Source organism: Bufo bufo, chromosome 1, assembly GCF_905171765.1.
Source record: "Bufo bufo chromosome 1, aBufBuf1.1, whole genome shotgun sequence".
Classification (NCBI taxonomy): Eukaryota; Metazoa; Chordata; class Amphibia; order Anura; family Bufonidae; genus Bufo; species Bufo bufo.
This window is the reverse complement of record NC_053389.1, coordinates 618221893-618244096: the sequence shown is the minus strand read 5'-3', so window position 1 is coordinate 618244096 and position 22204 is coordinate 618221893. Positions and strand designations below refer to the sequence as shown.

Here is a 22204-nt window from a genome sequence, read left to right as displayed (position 1 = left end):
GAGGGGGTCGTCTTTGAAAAATAAAATAAAATGCTATGGCATCAGTGGCGGCAGCCCTATAAGGAAAGACCATAATTAGACTAGGGCTAATCTGATGAAAGGTCCTCTTTGAAGGGCCACTGAGCTTTTAAAGGGTTTCTGTCACCAGAAATAAACCTAAACTGGCTGACATTAGCAATGTGCTAATGTCAGCTAAACCTAACTAGCCTATTCCTAGTGTTACCCATGCCCCCGTTACTTCATAAATGTAACTTGTATCATATGCAAATTAGCCTCTAGGAGCGGGGGGGGGGGGGGGGGGGGGCGTTGCTCCTGCTTCCAGAGGCTCCTTTCTCCCACCTGTCACCTCCCTCCAAGTCTTGATTGACAGGGCCAGGCAGCGCTCGCATCCTCCTGCCGGCCCTGAGTGCATCCTCCTGCGCCGTTTATCAATCGGTGGGGGTCTTGGCATTCAGACCCTCATAAATTTTTGAGATGTTGCTATGACATATCAAACATTTTTGGAAAGCTTAGTGACCCTTTAAATTCTGCATCAATATTGCTGCCCCTACTGCTGTAGTGTGCAGTTATTTCCTAGTTTTCTTGTCTGTCATTTGCTATTATACATTACAAATACAGGATTAAAAAGGTCATGGCAAACAAAACAAGAAACTTGTATAAAACAAAATCCTTTCTGAGCTGCCCTTCGAAAGGTTCTGGATCTCACCTTTCAAGAGTTCCCGAGATGATATAGTCTGTTGCAGCAGGCTCTTATTGTTAGAGGACACCAGGAACTTTAGATCCTCAGCTCTGGACACATACTGACAAACCTGAAACATGTGCATATTAGAACTTTGGTCCTAAACAGGCAAGACTGAAAACTCACTTTTCTCATCCGTATCATTGGGGGACACAGTCTTAAACTTGGTTATAGCTATTGCCACTAGGAGGCGACACTAAGCAAAAAAAGTGTTAGCACCTCCTCTCAGCTATATCCCTCCTGCAGAGACTGAGCTAATCAGTTTTAGCTTAGTGTCCGTAGGAGGCAGACCTTCCTGCTTTGCAGGTCTGCTGAATTTTTTCTTTTCATTCTTTAACATTTTTCTCTTTTTCTTTACTTTAGCTGGGATAATGGCAGTCTCCAAGCTGCCTGCGTTCCCACCCAGGAGACTGGAGACCAGGGGGTCACCCAAACCCCCTGCTCCAGAAGAAAAGGAGGACCAAAGGTTCCTGTAAAAACCTCTGTCTCCCACCAGCATTCGCATTACCACGGCTGTCCACCGCAAGTCCCCTCTGTTTCCGGTGTAGCGTCCCTCACTAAGGGGCCACACACCGATGGTGGTAATCCGGCTGGAGCCAGGGGGGGGGCAAAAAAAAACCAGACGGGTGAGTATTCTCTCAGTCCCCAAGGCCCCCATTCCCCCTCCCTCAGGTTTTTTCATGTGAATATCCCCCATGGAGGCCTGCTTACCTCCACCTGAGGCCTCAGTTTCGGCAGGTGTCCCTTCTCCGGGGAAGGGGAGACATCTGTTTATTCCCAGAATCTCTCTAATGGCTCAGGGTGTTATTAGGTTGTTTCCTAAGAAAAATGCCCTAGCAATCTGGTGATTAACCTGCATGTGCATTTGGAAGCTAAGCAGGATGTGTTGTTGATGACAGTCCAACCTGGTGTAGTAACAGCTGCCAATAAGCTCCGCCCCACCTTCTGCTTAACCCCTTCCTTGCCTCAGTGCTACTGTGCTGAGGAAAACGCTTCTAAACTCTCTGCTGAGGCTTGCAGTGCTGGTTATTAGTACAGATGGGGGTGCAGTTCCCTTAGGTCAGTTTTGTTAGAATTGAGCTGTATGTATATATAAAAAAATATATATGTATTTATATATTATTAACCCTTGGAGCTATTTGGTCTGTCTGAGCCTAGTTCCTATGCCATTCTGTAGGCAGAATTTTTTTACCCTACTGCTGGATACATACGTCCTATAGCGTAAGCGGAATCCTGGCACTACCGCCGGATACCGCACTCCCTGTAGCTTGCCCTCTTTCTATAGGCGGAGTAGTTACATGGTAGCATTCCCTCCTTCCATAGGCCCGTCTTCCACAAAAGGCGGAGTAATTGCACTTGCACTGGATACCGGACAGCCTGTAGCAAAACCCTCCTTCCACAAAAGGCGGAGTAATTGCACTTGCACTGGATACTGCCATTCTGTAGAATTACCCTCCTTCCATTAAAGGCGGAGTAATTGCACTTGCACTGGATACTGCCATTCTGTAGAATTACCCTCCTTCCATAAAAGGCGGAGTAATTGCACTTGCACTGGATACCGCACAGCCTGTAGCAATACCCTCCTTCCACAAAAGGCAGAGTAATTGCACTTGTACTGGATACCGGACAGCCTGTAGCAAAACCCTCCTTCCACAAAAGGCGGAGTAATTGCACTTGCACTGGATACTGCCATTCTGTAGAATTACCCTCCTTCCATAAAAGGCGGAGTAATTGCACTTGCACTGGATACTGCCATTCTGTAGAATTACCCTCCTTCCATAAAAGGCGGAGTAATTGCACTTGCACTGGATACCGGACAGCCTGTAGCAATACCCTCCTTCCACAAAAGGCGGAGTAATTGCACTTGCACTGGATACTGTCATTCTGTAGAATTACCCTCCTTCCATAAAAAAGGCAGAGTAATTGCACTTCCAATGAATACTGTACATTCTGTAGCATTACCCTCCTTCCATAAAAGGCGGAGTAACTGCACTTACACTGGATGCTGTACTGCCTGTAGCATTACCCTCCTTCCACAAAAGGCGGAGTAATTGCACTTCCAATGGATACTGTACATTTTGCAGCATTACCCTCCTTCCATAAAAAAGGCAGAGTAATTGCACTTGCAATGGTTACTGTACATTCAGTAGCATTACCCTCCTTTCATAAAAGGCAGTCTAACTGCACTTACACTGGATGCGGTACTGCCTGTAGCATTACCTACTTCCATAGGTGGAGTACTTGCACTTCCATTGGGTACTGTATAGCCTGTACCATTACCCTTCTTCCATAAACAGAGTGATAGCACTTCCATGGGGTACCGTACAGTCCGTTCCATTATTCTCTTTCCATAGGGGAGTAGTGCCACTAACTCTGGACACGGTACAGCCGGTAGCTTTACCCTCCTCCCATGGGCGGAGTAATTGCAATTCCAGTGGGTGACGTTCGGCCGGTAGCATTACCCTCCTTTTTTAAAGGACGGAGTGTTTTCACATTTCTTAGGCCTCATGCACACGAACGTTCAGTTTTTTGCGGTCCGCAAAACACGGAAGCCGCCCATGTGCCTTTCACAATTTGCGGAACGGAGCAGGCAGCCCATTGTAGACATGCCTATTCTTGTCCGCAAAACGGACAAGAATAGGACATGTTATATTTTTTTTGTGGGGCTACGTAACGGAGCAACGGATGCAGACAGCACACGGTGTGCTTGTAACGGATCTCCTAGCACCCCGACCGGGTACCTCCGTCGATGGATGCTCCTAGTGCTTCCCGAGGACTCCAAGCACTCCACTTGACACCATAAGCGCTGCAGACCCCACGAACCGCCGAAGCTTGGTTGAGGTCTCACCGTCTCCTACCCACCCTGGACCTACGACAAGGCTCCAGGCTCCAGTGGGTGAACCTCTCCTAAATCCAGAGAGCAGGAACAAGTAACTGGAACAAGTTCTTACAAGAGCTAGGAGTTATAGCCAGGGGAGTATACAGCGTATAGTAATCCCCATACACATGAGACGAGGCTCTATGTTGAATGTAAAACAGGAACTCTTTATTGAACACACAAGCATTGACTTATACACATTTTCCAACAAGGTTACCACCCCCGTGGACCTGGTTTGGAACTGAGGACATGACCTAGCAGCCAATCCTTTACAGCTTTACAGTTTAAGCACTCCCATACAAAATCCTCCCCTCTGCCTTTGATACAATTACCTTACACAATGGGTTGATGTAATTATCACAGGCAGGAGAATACATAGTTATAAACAATGTCTTCTGTCCTGGAGACAACCGAGGAGTAATTCAATTATCTCTCAGGACAAAGGGAAATCGCCAATACACACGTGGGGACAATAGGACAGACATCACTATTCAAATATACAATGTCCCAACCATTACAGTAAATAAAGACATTTAACATATCCCCAGATGGCTTGGATCGGAGCGCTCAGTATATCCAAACAGCGCTCAGATGCCACAAACACAGTCAAATCGCCATGGGGTTTAAGTTTAGCATGGGCTGATGAGAGGGCCCATAATCCTGGGGAAAGAGGCTGGCAACCAGGCTTCTTCAGCACCCAGTGGCGAGGTTGGTTTCGCCACATTGCTGTCTGCATCTTTTGCGGCCCCATTGAAGTGAATGAGTCCGCACCCGAGCCGCAAAAACTGCGGCTCGGATGCGGACCAGAACAACGATCTTGTGCATGAGGCCTTAGGCAGAGTATTGGCACCTTCGGTGGGCTCCTATACATCAGGTTGCATTGTTCTCCTTCCATAGGCGGACTATTTACACCACCACAGAAGTCCTGTAGCACTACCCTCCTTCCATAGCGGAGTAGTTGCACTATCACTGGATCCTATGCTTCCGCTAGCATTCCTCTCCTTCCGTAATAGGAGTATTTGCACTTACTCCGTATACCGTACATTTTGTGGTATTACCCTCTTTGTATAGAGTGGTTGCTCTACCACTGGTTCCTATACAGGCTATTGCATTACCCTCCTTCATTGGGCCGGTAACTGAACTTCCACTGGGTACCATACGTCCTGTTGCATTACACCCTCCGCAGGCGGAGTAGTTGCACTTATACTGGTTGTCCTTTCGGCTTTTCCCCTTCTATAGGTAGATTAGTGGCATCACAATTGCATACTGTAGATCCGGTAGCATTGCCCTCCTTCTATTGGTGCTTACACTACCCGTGGATTGTGTCAGGTTTCCTTCTTCAGTCAGCGGAGTGATGCTCTATCGCATTTTCCGTCTTTCTTAGGTGGGACAGTAGCTGACAGGCTGTGGACTCAACACGATCGACATCCATTCTCTGTCAGTAGGTGGAACAGATGCGCTGCTTGTCAGTTTCCTTGCTCCTCAAGTGGAGGATGGCGCTAGCACCATATTCTGGGTGTTTACTGCTGTTTGGCCTCATTCTCAGGGGGAGCCTCTCCTCTGGTCCTGGAAATCATAGTTGGGCTATGGTCTCCCCACTATGAGGCAGCTTTGCGCTGGCCACAGATTTTTTGGCTACTCTTGTTCCGTGCCCCTACTGTGGGACTCCGTCCCAGGGGGAGTATTTCTGTTCATCGTCCCCCTTCTAGGGGTAAAAACCTTCTCGCTAGTTGTAGCTGTGATAGTGCCTACATTCCCTTATCACAGTGCTCATGTTCTGCCATTACCGGGTGCGATAGATCCTCCAGCCTAATATGTATAGGGTTCCTGAGGCGCTGGCTGTCAGGTACTCTTATTCCCTATAGTACGGTCATCTGCCCATACCAGGACAGGTTTCAGCTGGTGGGTTTGCTCACTTCTCATGGGTATTAGTACGGCTTTCGGTGCATGGTATAACCTGCCGATTTCTAGGGCGCGGGCTTCAAGCCTTTACAGTTAGTGCATTGCCTCTACCTTCGACTACGGTGAGAGCCTAGATGCTGGTACCCTACTGAGCTGCATCAGCCTTTTCTACTTCTCCCCTTTCGCAGGGAGAGTAGTTGCACTTTCTCCACATAATGTTACTGCCTGCTCGGCTAGCCATTGGGGGCTCGTAGGCCCCCTTTCTGCTGTGGGGTGCCTGCACAGATGGTGTTGGTCCAGGTTCTCTAGCCCTGACTTGTTTGTCATGGTCCCGCTGGAGTGCTCTTCTCTTCTCTTCTGGCAGTCCAGTATGGTGTATTGGGGCCTCTGCCTTCAGGCATCCCTACTTTCTCCCCCATGGGGTATAAGTTTTGTCACATCTGCAGTTCTTTGGCCCTTGATATCCAGACACCATTCTTTTTCAGCGGAATTTGGCTTCCCTTTCTGCAGTTCAGACCTTTCTGAAGGGGGTAGCGCACGCTGCACCACCTTACCGGCTTCCGTGGAATCCTTGGAGGATTCGCATCTATCTGTTTCAGATGTCCTCTTTCCGACGGACGGATTCATTATTCGTCATTCCGGAGGGACTTCGACGAGGGCTGTCTGTCTCCAAAGTTTCCATTTCCCAATGGATTTGTTTGGCTATTGTGGAAGCGTACCGCATCAGTGGACTGGCTCCACCCTTCCGGGTTACTGCTCATTTTGCTCGGGCAATGGTTGGGCAGTACATCATTGGGTTGCGGCCTTTCAGGCGTGCAGGGTGGCTGCCTGGTTGTCTGGGCACACATTTCCAAGTTTTACAGAGTGCACACCTTTGCATCTTCTGACACTTCTCTGGGGCGTAGAGTTTTGCAGAAAGCGGTCCTCGGATTGGCAGGATGGCTTCTTAGTTTATGACCCACCCTGGGGACTGCTCTGGAACGTCAAGACTATGTCCCCCAATGATACGGATCAGAAAACTAGATTTTTGTACTTACCGGAAAATCTGTTTCTTTTCTGTTTATTGGGGGACACAGCTCCCACCCTGTATGTACATCACTGGTTCTCCTAGATGGGTTCTTCAGGATGACCCATCTCCGTTTTTTTTCCTTTTTATTATTTGCTGTTGTATTCTCCTGACTGATCCTACTGCTTTTGTACAAATTGATTAGCTCAGTGTCTGCAGGAGGGATATAGCGAATAGGAGGAGCTAACACTTTTTTTTGCTTAGTGTCGCCTCCTAGTGGCAATAGCTATAACCAACAGATTTTATGGTAAGTACAAAAATCTAGTTTTTAGTAATATTGCATAATGTATCATAAAGCGAGATCGCATTTTATCATTCTTTGATAAGCACAATAGGAATGTACTAAGATAATGCAATGGGCACAGAGGACAAACCTTAGAACGGATGGCTTCTTTTCGCCGAACATCTGTTTCATCTACAAATAAAATAATACAGTAGTTAAGATATATATTTTTAATCAGAAACAATTTCACTGAATAAAAAAATGAAATACTATATTAAAGAGAACCAGTCATCAGAACAGACCTATTAAACTATTTACTGTACATACCCCCCTGTACCAGCTGCGCTCTTTCAGAAACTACTTTGGTTGAAGCTCACAAATATGGCGTTTTTGTGAAAAATCCACTTTGAAAATGTATCTGACGTCATTAAAACCTACTTGCTGGAGTAATTGGGGCGTATCGCTGGATGCAGGGAGTCATGGAGTCATTCCCTTTATCCTGCCCACCTCACTCTCACAGGCCTCCCCTTTCCTCCTTGATGTCAGCTCCTGGCTGTGTGAAATCTCATGCAGGAGAGGAAATTCGTTCCGCCAATGGGATTCTTGCATGTGCCATAAGTGGAGGTGTATACAACTCAGCCTCAAGTGCTCACTGTCTTCCTCCAGTCTAATAGTCATGTTCAATCTATATATAAATTCTCATACATAAGATGACTCTTTATCGAGCCACAGAACCGCTATTACCTTTCTAGCTTGATAGCGAATGCGTTTCAACACAATTTAGATATCTTCCACTAAAGTGAGATTATACACCCACCATAGAATGCAGGTCAATGGAATCAAAGGAATACGCACAACATACTAAATACAAGACATCATTCCAAAACCGTCCTAATGGAATACCCAAAACATATAAAGTCGGGAAGTCAGATGGATCTAACCAACATGTAGGACACTGAGCATTCAGATACACCCAAATCGTGTACAAGAATAAAGGTGTCCAATAAATTTGACTAACAAATACAATTAAGAGAGTTGATGAGCCTCACTGTTATGGTACTTTTATATGGGACGATGATCTAGCAGATTGTTAGGAAGGAAGCGTTCCTTCCCGACAATCTGCTGATCGCTAGCAGAGGAGACCGATGCATTTACATGCAGCGATCTCCTCCAGAGTATGGGGAGGAATGATCGCTAATGCCATCACTTTTCCATTTACTGGCTCATTGTTTCCTGGAAGCAGATTACACAATCTTAGGGTCCATTCACACGTCCGTAGTGTATTGCGGATCCGCAACACACCCGGCCGGCACCCCCATAGAAATGCCTATTCTTGTCCGCAATTGCGGACAAGAATAGGACATGTTCTATTTTTTTCCGGAGCCGCGGACCAGAAGATCAGCGGCGTGCTCCGGAAATGCGGATGCGGAGAGCACATAGTGTGCTCTCCGCATCCATTCCATCCCCATAGAGAATGAATGGGTCCGCACCTGTTCCGCAATTTGCGGAACGGATGCGGAACCAATATTACGGACGTGTGAATGGAGCCTAAGGCCTCTTGCACACGAACATTTTTTCCCCCCCCGTTTACATTCCGTTTTTTTGCATTCCGTATACGGGACCATTCATTTCAATGGCTCCGCAAAAAAACGGAAGGTACTCCGTATGCCTTCCGTTTCCGTATTTCTGTTCAAAGATAGAACATGTCCTATTATTGTCTGCATAACTGACAAGGAAAGTACTGTTCTATTAGGGGCCAGATGTTCTGTTCCGCAAAAAACTTAATGCATACGGATGTCATCCGCATTTTTTGCGGACCGCAAAATACTGAAAAAGACATATGGTCGTGTGCAAGAGGCCTAAGGGACCATTTACACGTCCGTAGTGTATTGCGGATCCACAATACACCCACCCGGCACCCCCACAGAACTGCCTATTGTTGTCCGCAATTGCGGACAAGAATAGGACATGTTCTATTTTTTTCCGGAGCCGTGGACCGGGAGATTGGGGGTGTGCGCTCCGAAAATGCAGATGCGGACAGCACACTGTCCGCATCCATTCCTGCCGACAGCACGCTGTCCGCATCCATTCCTGCCCTATAGAGAATGAATGGGTCCGCACCTGCTCCGCAATTTGCGGAACGGATGCGGACCTATTCTGCGGACGTGTAAATGGACCTTATACAATCTGCCACTGGGAAATGATGATCTTTTGTGTTACAAAAGATACAATTACCCGATGAACAAGCGTTTTGATTGTTCATCGGGTAAATGGTGGTGCATTTACACCGCATGATCATCGCTAACCAGCGTTACTAGTAACTCTGGTTAGCGATGATTGCTTCAATTGTCGGCCCATGTAAAGGGCCCATTAGAAAGCTGTGGAGTAGATTATACCAGTGACTCCTATTGCTCCTTTGAAATAATCTCCAAATCAGCCTCCCATTTCTCCTTCATTGTGAGTGAAAATCTAGATAAATACTCAGCGTTCTCATAAATGTCTAAAGTATTACCTTGACTACTATGTATATTAAAAGGGACACCCATCAGAAAGGGGTATTCTTTTAAACTCAATGTTCAAAGAAAACTATTTTTATCTTTTTTTATATTCTTTTTTTTAAAATTTTGGCTGTTTTTCATTTCAGCATTATACCAATTATACCAACGGGTATTAATTACAAAATATTGTCCTTCTGTAGCAGTCAGCACAGAGTTAGAACTTCTATATAGATATGGATCCAATTGTTATTTTACTGCTGCTGTGAGGGGAAGATGTTATGTCTGCCATACCGTCATCCCATTTCTACTATTATGATAAGTCGGTCCTGCGTCTGGAGGAAAGAAGGTTTCTACACAAACATAGAAGAGGATTCTTTACGGTAAGAGCAGTGAGACTATGGAACTCTCTGCCTGAGGAGGTGGTGATGGTGAGTTCACTAAAAGAGTTCAAGAGGGGCCTGGATGTATTTCTGGAGAGTAATATTACAGGCTATAGCTACTAGAGAGGGGTCGTTGATTCAGGGAGTTATTCTGATTGCCTGATTAGGGGAAAAAAATTGAAAATGCGCGTCAGGGTAGCGCCATCCTGGTTGGTACAGCACACCATCATTATCAGGTGAGTCCCCGTCTCTTGGCTTTATTGGCATTGGATATAGGTGTTTTTTTGACACCTGGTCATTATTGTGGATTGCCTCCGGTTTGGACATTATAGCACATGCATGTAATCCCTTATCCTTTAGCTGTGCAGCCATTTTGATTGAGACTAACCTTACTTTTTCCATATTTTCCTTATATGTACTATTTTCTAATAGTTGTCAATTATATTACATTTGGATACGTTTGTTATTCATTATTATATCTCCTTTTGATACGTGTGCAGCGCCAGGATGGCGCTTTCTCTGTCACTCTCCTTCATTTTTTAACGGCATATTATATATATTATATTTTAATTATGTTATAATAAAAATCATTTTTACATACGGTATTATGAGCTCCGTTCTTTGTTTATTTGCTTGTTTCACTCGGGAGCCGATACCGAGTTATTTGCAGAGGTGACCTATGGTTCTGTTGGGTGGACATTGTTTCCACTCCTACCATTTGGCCATCTCTAGTCTTTTTTTCTTACCATAAATGAGGGCAACATATGACAGAAGGAGAAAAGCTGAGCTCTGTGATATAGAGCTTTATATGATTTGGAGAAGGAATAAAACGCAAGAGTAAATCCTGCCAGGACTCTCATGAGAGACAGTTAAGAGTCCTGATGACCCCATACACAAAGGATGATTAACAGCTTTCTCTGTATCAGTGTGTGCACACAGAAGCAATTGCTCTGCTTCTGCAACTACAACCTAAGTTGATTTTAGTAGAAAAAAATAAATTGTAAAATAAATACTTACAGTGCAGGGCAGGGATGAAGTATTCTAGAGCTCGGCAGTACAATGTGAGGGCAGCTGAATGCTCTCCTGCTCCATCTTTCTCTACTGCTTCCACTACAAAGGCAGCCTGTAAATAAAATAAATAATAACAGCTAAATGTAAAAAGGGACAAATTTATTTTTTAATTGAAATAAATTATACCGTATATGCTGGCGTATAAGACGACTGGGCGTATAAGACGACCCCCAACTTTTCCATTTAAAATATAGGGTTTGGGCTATACTTGCCGTATAAGACTACCCCTGAATGCCCAGCCCTCCCTGTCTTCAAGACGATCTTCTCCAGTCCAGGGAACTGACTGGGATCTGTGGATGGCACTGATATGGGGAGGGGGATCAGTGGATGACACTGCTATGGGGAGGGGGATCAGTGGATGACACTGCTTATGGGGGGATCTATGGATGACACTATATAGCATCTTATGCTATATGTGTCATCCACAGATCCACCCCATGACAGTGTCATCCACAGATTCCCCCTCCCCATAACAGTGCCATCCACAGATCCCCCTTAAACAGTGCCATCCACATATCTCCCTCCCCATAACAGTGTCATCCACAGATCCCCCCCATGACAGTGCCATCCACAGATCCCTCTCCCCATAACAGTGTCATCCACAGATCCCCCCCCATGACAGTGCCATCCACAGATCCCCCTCACCATAACAGTGTCATCCACAGATCCCCCCATGACAGTTCCATCCACATATCTCCCTCCCCATAACAGTGTCATCCACAGATCCCCCCCCATGACAGTGCCATCCACAGATCCCCCTCACCATAACAGTGTCATCCACAGATCCCCCCATGACAGTTCCATCCACATATCTCCCTCCCCATAACAGTGTCATCCACAGATCCCCCCATGACAGTGCCATCCACAGATCCCCCTCCCCATAACAGTGTCATCCACAGATCCCCCCATGACAGTTCCATCCACAGATCCGACCATGACAGTTCCATCCACAGATCTCCCTCCCATAACAGTGCCATCCACAGATCCCCCCACCCCGCCATGACAGTGCCATCCACAGATCCCCCGACGCTCAAAGGAGTATACATTTATTAACTGTAATCTGTAACTTTAACTTTAAATGAGCGCTCATCTCTTTACTAGGGTACCTTACTCTCAGCTCCGCTAACAGGAAGTGCGGGCGGCGCTCACTTACTGACGTCACGCGCCTGCGCCGCCTAGTGGGAGGGGCAGGCACGTAACGTCAGTGAGTGAGCGCCGCCCGCACTGCCCGTTAGCGGAGCTGAGAGAGTAAGGTACCCTAGTAAAGAGATGAGCGCTCATTTAAAGTTAAAGTTACAGATTACAGTTAATAAATGTACTCCTCTGAGCGGCGGGGCCCTGTGTATTCTAACCCCCAGGCAAGCGTCCCCGTCCCCATGGGAACGCCTGGGGGTTAGAATATACCATTGGATCTGAGTATACCCGGCGTATAAGACGACCCCCGACTTTTGAAAATAATTTTTAGTGTTAGAAAGTCGTCTTATACGCCGGCATATACGGTATGTATAAAACGATTACATAGTATAGTATTACATAGAATAACCTCCACATATTTGGTATCCGAGGGGCAAACTGTACTATAAATATATACAACTTGCCCTGAAGAAAACAAGACCTAATGTGCTTGTTTCAAATAAAACTAAAAAAGTAATGTCATGAAATGCCATCATGGAAAAATTACACATTGGGTCTCCCCTTTTAGAACATAAATGGCTATGTCCAAATGGGGTTAGTTGCTCTCTAAAAAAAAAAAAAGGTAAAAGGACAAATCAAGGATACTTACAGCTTTCTGCAAAGACTCTGCACATGGCATGTGCGCCAAGTCCACAAATGTGTGGTTGAAGAAGTCTGGGAACGAAATTCGGAGATCTGGGTCTCTTACCAACAGCCGCTGGAGCAAATCACGACATTCTGGGGACACCCGTGGTCTTGTTGGAAGCTACACATGGAGAAACAAAAATGAGGTTCAGAAAGCCGTCAGTCTCAGAGGTGTGTATTGGATTATGTCCTGAGAGAGGCACACAAAGTTGGATTACTGTAAAGCTGGTCTCATGCAAGATTATCCAAGCCAAGTCTTCCTGATTTCAAAGGGATCCATGGAAACGTAATAAGTAAGGCTGCTTTCACATATGCGATTTCCTTTCCGGTTTTGAGATCCTGCAGAGAATTTCAAAACCGGAGGAAAACGCTTCAGTTTTGTCCCTATTCATTGTCAATGGGGAGACAAAACTGAACAAACCAGAATGAAATGCATCAGAATGCTTTCCATTCCGGTTTATTGCGTTCTGTGACCAGACACAAAACCGCTGTCCGGCATGGGAAAATGAACAAGCTGGATCCAGAACAAAAACCCATGTAAGTCAATGGTGCCGAATCCGTTTTTTTTTTTGGACACTAAAAATGTCTTCGTTTTCCGTTCTGAACGGATGCAACCAGTTGTATTAATCAAATGGAAGCGTTTTACTGTGCTTTTGCTATATGCATCCAATCTTGGCTCAACAGAGCGTGCATGTGTCTTAAACCGGTAGAGGGGAGTAAACTTATCTCATGAACAAAAATATCAGGTATTTTAAAGTCCAATGTGCCTGATCCTTCTTCCTCCACAAGATCTACTGTCAGGGGAGATTCAGGAGGCCCCCAAACATATTAGAAGGTAAGCTCGTCCTGCTGAAATCCATCTAGTGTGTAAGACCAGCTTAAAGGGGTTCTCTAGGTCTAGTATTTAACAACTCACCTATGCCTAATATAGGTCATCAATATCATGTTTCTGGGGTCTGACACTCCGCACACCCGCCAATCAACTGTTTGGGAATAAAACAGCTCTTTTCAATGTGTAGTGGATGGAGCTGGTTATTGCAGTACTGCTCCCATTCACTGCACTAGGTGCAGCACTGCAGTATCCAGCTGCGTCCACTACACAATTACAGGAGCTGTGTATTTCTAGGGCTTATTTCTCATCTGTCTCATTGGGGGGACACAGGCTTTGACCATGGGTATAGCTGTTGCCGCTAGGAGCCGGACACTAAGCACACAAAGTGTAAGCTTCTCCCTCTTCAGCTAAACCCTTCCTACAGGGACTAAGCTAAATCAGCTACAAGGTAGCCCTCCCGTTCAGCCTGGTAACAGATCCCAGGGTCTTTACAAAGGTTATGGCGGCAGTCATGGCCCTGCTCCATGCTAGGGGGATCATAGCCATCCCTTACTTAGACGATATCCTGGTGAAGGGTCCGTCGTTCCAGGGGATGGCGGACAGCTTGAACATGGTTCTAGACACCCTGTAGCGCTTCGGATGGATCCTGAACAGGCAGAAGTCTTGTCTTTATCCATCGCAGCGGTTGACTTATCTGGGTATGGTACTGGACACTTGTCAGGTCAAGGTGTTCTTGCCTCCGGAAAAACTATCCGTTCTCAGTCTTCAGATTCTCCCCTTGTTGCGGCCAGCTCCGGTTCCCATTCGTCGCTGCATCCGGGCTCTGGGGCACATGGTCTCTGCCTTCGAAGCAGTTCCCTATGCTCAATTCCATACCAGAACGCTTCAGTGAGCCATTCTGTCCAGCTGGGATAGCTCCCCCAGCCTCCTTGGATCGGCCAATGCGTCTCCTTGCCCCAGTGCGCCGGGCCCTCAGATAGTGGATGGTCTCTCCGATGTTTACGTTGGGTTGCTCGTTCCTCCCTCTCCGTTGGAAGGTGTTAACAATGGACACAAGCCTCAAGGGTTGGAGGGGGGTGGGGGGACGTGTTGGAAAATCTCTCTGTTCAGGGAGTATGGTCACGCGAGGAGCGCTCCCTTCCAATCAATGTTCTGGACTTGAGGGCAATACATCTCTCTCTGCGACATTGGGCCGACCATCTCAGGGGTTGTCCGATGTGGGTTAAGTCTGACAACTCCACGGCGGTGGCATACATCAATCACCAGGGCGGCACACGGCAATCATGGGGGAGACGGCGCTGATTCTCAGCTGGGCGGAGAAACATGTTCCGGCACTGTCAGCAGTTCACATACCCGGCATCCACAACTGGATCGCAGACTTCCTCAGCCGGGAGTGGGATCTTCACCAGCAGGTCTTTCAGGCCATCTGCAAGAGGTGGGGGTCGGTCGGATGTGGATCTCATGGCCTCACGGTTCAACAACAAGGTCGAGGACTTTTTTGCACGGTCCAGGGACCCCATGGCCCTGGCATGCGACACGCTGGTGATGCCGTGGAGTCGGTTCACGTTTCCTTACGTGTTCCCGTCTCTTCCTCTCATTCCGAGTCTTCTCTGGAAGATCAGGTCCGAGGGACTGCCAGTCATTCTCGTGGCCCCAGATTTGCTGCGCAGGGTGTGGCACGCGTCCCTAGTCACCCTTCTCACCAACGAACCTTGGCGTCTTCCTCTCCGGGAGGACATGCTGTCGCAGGGGCCGATCTTCCACCTGAATTTAGGGTCTCTACATTTAACGGCATGGCTGTTGAAGCCACCGTAATGAAGGCTCAGGGTTTTTCGGATGCGGTGGTCCAGACTATGATTCTTACCAGGAAGCCGTCGTCTTTCAGAATGTAGCACCGGTCCTGGAAGTACTACTTTAGTTGGTGTGAGCGGCGACAGCAGTCTCCCGTTTGTTTTTTTCTTTGCCGTGACTTTTGACTTTCCTGCAGTCGGGCATGGACTTGGGGTTGGCTCTCAGCTCTCTCAAAGGACAAGTGTCAGCTCTCTCCATTCTTTTTCAGCAGAATTTAGCTTAGTTTTTTTGGCGGTTCTGACTTTTCTGAAGGGGGTGGCGCATGCTGCGCCCCCTTTCCATCCTCCATTGGATCTAGTGCTCAACGCTCTCTAATCTTCTCCGTTTGAGCCTTTGCAGCAAGTGTCGCTGCGCTTCCTGTCTTATAAGGTGGTTTATTTGGTAGCTATTACTTCTATCCATAGAGTGTCTGAACTCATGGCTCTGTCATGTTGGTCACCCTTCCTGATCCTCCATCAGGATAAGGTGGTCCTTCGCCCAGTGAAGTCCTTTCTGCCGAAGGTGGTGTCGGCATTCCATCTAAATGAGGAGATTATTCTCCCTTCATTTTGTCCGGACCCATCTCATCCTTGGGAGCAGTTGCTCCATACCTTGGATTTGGTACAAGCCGTTCGAGTCTATCTGTCCCAGACGGCATCTTTCCGGCGAACGGATTCCCTGTTCGTGATTCCAGAGGGACAGAGACAAGGGCTGGCAGCGTCAAAGACTTCCTTTTTCTGATGGATTCGTTTGGCTATTGTGGAAGCGTACTGTGTTAAGGACCGGGTAACTGCTCATTCAGCTTGGGCAGTTGGGGGCCTCTTGGGCGGTGCATCACGGGGCTTCGCCCCTCCAGGTGTGCAAGGCGGCTACTTAGTTGTCTTTGCATACTTTTTCCAAGTTTTATAGAGTGCACACCTTTGCGTCTGCCGACATGTCTCTGGGGTGTAGAGTTTTGCAGACGGCAGTTCTTTGATTGACGGGAGGGTTGCTTGTTATGCCCACCCTTGGGGACTGCTCTGTAACGTCCCATGGTCAAAGCCTGTGTCCCCCAATGAGACGGATGAGAAAACTAGATTTTTGTACTTACCGTAAAATCTGTTTCTCTTCCGTTCATTGGGGGATACAGCTCCCACCCATTCTTTTGTTTAAGGGCCTTTTCAGGCCTGTGTGGTTCTGAGTTTGTACATAGTATGATTTTCTTGTGTCTGGCTTCTCCTACTGCTTTTGCACTATCTGATCTAGCTTGGTCCCTGCAGGAAGGGATATAGCTGGAGAGGGAGGAGCTTACACTTTGTGTGCTTAGTGTTTGCCTCCTAGCGGCAACAGCTATACCCATGGTCAAAGCCTGTGTCCACCAATGAACGGAAGAGAAACAGATTTTACGGTAAGTACAAAAATCTAGCTTTCTGTCACGGGAGTTACTTCCAAACAGCTGATAGGTGGGGGAGCAGGTTGTCGGATCTCCGACGATCTAATATTGATGGCCGATCCTAGCGATAAAGAAGCCCAAGTACAGGATATCAGGCAGTATAAATTTCAAAGCTCTGAACCCTGCGTATCTGCTATAATGTGCCTGAAACCTGGTAATTACACTGCTTCTATTGTGCAGACACACACAAAACATGAACACAATGATACAAAAGGCAATCAACAGTACTACATGTAGGGTTATGTTGAATGGCACCACCACACTAGTATTATGGGTGTATTACACAGCCAATTTAACAGGCAATTGTCGGGAAGGAAGAGCTCCTTCCTGGTAATCGTCTGCTCGCAAACAGAGGAAACTGCCGCCTTAACATGTGGCAATCTTCTCCTCAGTATAGGAAGGAGCGATTGTTATGCCATCGCTCTTCCCTATACTGAATCATTCCTTGCCAGCAGCAGATCGTGATTAGACACCACGATCTGCTGCCTGCAAACGACAATTTTTTTAACATGGCAAAGGATTTGGATTGCCTGATGAAAAAGAGTTTGCTCGTTCATCGGCAGCAGTATTACACTGCCAGATGATTGCTAACGAGCATTACTACGAATGCTCATTAGCAGTCATCTGCCGATGTAATACACCGTTTAGAGTGCTGTTTAGTCTCTTTACATGTCTTACCTCAATACTTTGGTTGCTTCTTATTTTTTCTTCCAGTTCGGAGAATGACCTAGATGCAAAAGGTGCTCTCCCAAATAAAGCCTCTAATGTGAAAGAGAAGTGAATAATGACATCCACAAAGCACACATGAAAACAAGAGATATATCTAGAACAAACACTTCATTCTCCAGCTACTATGGAATTCTTAGCACACCATCTTAAGTAAATCATCATTTTACATCAATAAACAGCATGTTGAGAAAGAATGAATATGTCTAGTTTTAAAGGGGTTGTCCAGGACCGTAGAGATGAGTGAATTGATCAGTACTCATCAACAAAAGTTTTTCACTAATGAGGGTTTGTTCCAGCTAGTGGCGCATGAACATCTGCTGCTGCTCCCCACTTGCTCCGCTACTCAGGGCAGAGTTGCACAAAGGCCATGTGACTGATGGTTAAGACCAGATCACAGGCTGAAGAAGAGGATGCAGAGCCACTGCCCAGTCCAACAACTGAGAATCAGATAGACCCCCCCCCTCCCCTTTAATTCAGGTGGTGCCTAGACAGTAGTACAACATAAATCAGTTTACTTAAAGGGGTTCTGCAGTTTTTTTAAACTGATGATCTATCCTCCGGGACTCCTGCCGATCAGCTGTTTGAGAAGGCAGTAGCGTTGCGGCCTTCTCGCTGTTTACCGCTGGCCCAGTGACGTCACGACTAGTATCACTGGCCTGGGCGGGGCCAAGCTCTGTTCACTTGAATGGAGCTTAGCCCCGCTCAGGCTAGTTGATACTAGTCGTGACGTCCCTGGGACTGCGGTAAACAGCGAGAAGGCCGCAGCACTACTGCCAGCGCTGCTGCCTTCTCAAACAGCTGATCGGCAGGGGTTCCGGGTGTCGGACCCCCGCCGATCAGATGCTGATGATCTATCCAGAGGATAGATCATCAGTTTGAAAAAACTGCAGAACCCCTTTAAAGCTAATGAATTCCTACTCATCTGAGGTCTATTACTATGTTTGAAAAAGAAAATCATCAAAATAGAAACTGTGAATAAAACTGTATGTGCACAAGGTATAAATGTACATAAATGTCAGATACAGAGATAGTATAAAATCAGCATGACAAAATGGGCTGCATTATTAGCCTGAGATTTCTTACCAAACAGAATAACCCCAACAGACCAGAGGTCTACTCGAGCGTCATAGTGTTTCCTGCATACAATCTCAGGAGCCATATACAGAGGAGATCCTCGTAGTGACTGAGGCTCATCCTGGCATGTCATGTGCTGGGCAAACCCAAAATCTACAGGAAAGATGAATCAATCATTTATTACCAAATCAAAAATTACTAATTCAACAGCATAGGCTAAATAATGACAACTTGTAATACTGTAGCAGAATTCATCTAGTAATCATCCTCATGCCTACTTATTAAGTTATGAGGCCATACATGTTATATGACAGTTATCTCCCCCGACTGGCTCTTAAAAATGCACAGGCAAAGCATGCATGTTTATTTCAGTCGGGAATAGGCTAATGTCAGATTCTTCTTTCTACCAACATATGCCATCCGGGGAGAGTTGGGTAGAGAATGAGCTTACTCACCAGCAAGCTTAAGGTGCGGCCGATCAAGACTACTAAGAAGAATATTTTGAGGCTTAAGATCCAAGTGTGAAATATTTTTCTCATAAAGAAATTTCAAAGCGCTTGCTGAAAAAAAGGAGAAAGAAAAGATGAGTTACTTTATATTTTAAGCAATCCTGCCTGCCATTAGTATATTATCAGAAACTAGTCCAGGTCCTGCCTGCCGTTAGTATATTATCAGAAACTAGTCCAGGTCCTGCCTGCCGTTAGTATATTATCAGAAACTAGTCCAGATCCTGCCTGCCGTTAGTATATTATCAGAAACTAGTCCAGGTCCTGCCTGCCGTTAGTATATTATCAGAAACTAGTCCAGGTCCTGCCTGCCGTTAGTATATTATCAGAAACTAGTCCAGGTCCTGCCTGCCATTAGTATATTATCAGAAACTAGTCCAGGTCCTGCCTGCCATTAGTATATTATCAGAAACTGGTCTAGGTCCTGCCTGCCGTTAGTATATTATCAGAAACTAGTCCAGGTCCTGCCTGCCATTAGTATATTATCAGAAACTGGTCTAGGTCCTGCCTGCCGTTAGTATATTATCAGAAACTGGTCCAGGTCCTGCCTGCCGTTAGTATATTATCAGAAACTGGTCCAGATCCTGCCTGCCGTTAGTATATTATCAGAAACTGGTCTAGGTCCTGCCTGCCGTTAGTATATTATCGGAAACTGTTCCAGGTCCTGCCTGCGATTAGTATATTTTTAGAAACTAGTCCAGGTCCTGCCTGCCATTAGTATATTATCAGAAACTGGTCTAGGTCCTGCCTGCCATTAGTATATTATCAGAAACTGGTCCAGGTCCTGCCTGCCGTTAGTATATTATCAGAAACTAGTCCAGGTCCTGCCTGCCGTTAGTATATTATCAGAAACTGGTCTAGGTCCTGCCTGCCGTTAGTATATATTCAGAAACTGGTCCAGGTCCTGCCTGCCGTTAGTATATTATCAGAAACTGGTCCAGGTCCTGCCTGCCGTTAGTATATTATCAGAAACTAGTCCAGGTCCTGCCTGCCGTTAGTATATTATCAGAAACTGGTCCAGGTCCTGCCTACCATTAGTATATTATCAGAAACTGGTCTAGGTCCTGCCTGCCATTAGTATATTATCAGAAACTAGTCCAGGTCCTGCCTACCGTTAGTATATTATCAGAAACTGGTCTAGGTCCTGCCTGCCGTTAGTATATTATCAGAAACTGTTCCAGGTCCTGCCTGCCGTTAGTATATTATCAGAAACTGTTCCAGGTCCTGCCTGCCGTTAGTATATTATCAGAAACTAGTCCAGGTCCTGCCTGCCGTTAGTATATTATCAGAAACTAGTCCAGGTCCTGCCTGCCGTTAGTATATTATCAGAAACTAGTCCAGGTCCTGCCTGCCGTTAGTATATTATCAGAAACTGGTCCAGGTCCTGCCTGCTGTTAGTATATTATCAGAAACTAGTCCAGGTCCTGCCTGCCGTTAGTATATGAACTTCTCCTCCATCAGTTTTAGGACCTCTACATTTTACTCCATAAGCTTTATATTTCTATACTGGATGTGGTTTTTATGGCCATCACCATCAAGCTCATGATCCAAAGCCAGACTTTTTCATGGATCCAATCTGCCAAAGGACACAGCTGTCACCTGCAGCTTGTCCTGGATCCTAACATCTTCGTCGGCTCCAGTGCAGTCCCTAGGCCTCATTGCTCATACCAAGAGGCCAGATCAACTCTGCAAAGAAGCAGATGCACCCAAGGACAGCTTAGGAAGCCAGGTTACTGCCATTTTGCAACTTTCGATTTGCTGGTTTGTATTAATATTTTGATGGTTAGGATGCTGCTTTTAACCTGCTTTACGTTTCAGCCAGTTTCTAGGTCCTCTGCACCATGATAGGCTCCATGTTTTGGGTGGAAAACACATGATCAATCAGTCATATCTATCTTCATATATCTGTTTGGAATTATGGGAAATATAAAATACAATGCACCATATTTGTATAAGCCACTACTTACAGCAGGTACAGTTCAGCCAATAAAAGTATATTATGGACCCGCACATAACGCAGGTCTGTAATGTAAGAGCTTGTGAGTCTTATAAAGTGGCGCCAAAGACTACGCTAGGATCTGAATAGTTTCCTTGTTTGCTCGATCTTCACCTACCTAGTTGCTGAAGGAAAAGTTTCGTAACTTTCTCTGGAAGAATACGCCGGGTCCGGATAAATCGAGAAAGGTCTCCCCCAGCACAGTACTCTGTGATCAGAAATATGTAGTCTCGGTCCCACTGTGCTCAGCAATCAATCCAGCACATGTAAGAAAATAACAGCAAGTGAACACAGAATATTTCTCTACAATACATCTCACCTTCAGTAGAATAAGGTGCTTTTCCCCTGCTTTGTTGTTTTTTTCTTTGGCTTAAAAGTGGTTGTCACAATAAGGAAAAACCCTTTTCAGAGTCATTTAGCCCCCTACTGTAAACACTACACTGTATAGCTATTGTACTACCTGGACATCCATCTTAACCCCTTCAGCATCTTGAGATTTTACATCTTTGCATTTTTTTTTTTACTTCCTGCCTTCCCAGAGCCATAACTTTTTTGATTTTTCCGTTCAGATATGGGGACTTATTTTTTGCAGGACAAGTTGTATTTTCTAAAGGGACCATTTACTGTTTCATGAAATGTAGTGGGAAGCTGGAATGAGGTGGAATTGGAAAAAAGTGCAGTTCCACCAAAATTTTATGGGTTTTATCACTATGCGATAAAAATGAGCTATTCGCTTCATTCTCTGGGTCAGTACAATTACAACAATACTACATTTACATCGTTTTTCTGGTGTTTTAATACTGAAAGAAAATAAAAACTTAAAGAGTAACTAAACATTTGCATCAGATTTTAATATGATGTCCCTAATGCCCTAATAAAACTTTTTCTAATATACTTTATTAATTAAGTGTTCTTGCATGGCAAGACCACTTACTGTTATCTCACATATATATTCTTATTATTATAGCTAAATTTACCACCCTAACTCCTCCCACAGTTTTTACACCACATAGATAGTAATAAATCGAAATGTACGGATTGTTCCCGATTGGTGTGCTATTACTTTGTGGAACGTTTCGCCGAATGGTTCATGAAATATCTGCGTTTTTGTGGCAAAATTGGTCCCATTGGAATGAATGGTGGAATGTTCAAAACTAGAGTGGGAGCTGAAAAATCAGGACATGATTTCTAAACTGCCACCACTCCCTCATTTTCAAGCCCACCTAAAAA

At 45.8% G+C, this 22204-nt stretch overlaps 1 protein-coding gene across 2 annotated transcripts in view; it reads right to left on the bottom strand.

The window, feature by feature from the left end:
• Window positions 1–22204, bottom strand: part of ULK3 (unc-51 like kinase 3) — a 41945-nt gene that overhangs the window by 10673 nt on the left and 9068 nt on the right. For both annotated transcript variants that reach the window (XM_040413746.1, XM_040413747.1), the window contains exons 3-10: window positions 21093–21213; window positions 18928–19032; window positions 18482–18625; window positions 17348–17430; window positions 12541–12696; window positions 10704–10809; window positions 6960–7000; window positions 707–809 (exon numbers count right to left, since the gene is read on the bottom strand). In XM_040413746.1, coding sequence (XP_040269680.1) covers window positions 707–809; window positions 6960–7000; window positions 10704–10809; window positions 12541–12696; window positions 17348–17430; window positions 18482–18625; window positions 18928–19032; window positions 21093–21213 — 859 coding nt within the window. The remainder of the gene's footprint in view (window positions 1–706; window positions 810–6959; window positions 7001–10703; window positions 10810–12540; window positions 12697–17347; window positions 17431–18481; window positions 18626–18927; window positions 19033–21092; window positions 21214–22204) is intronic.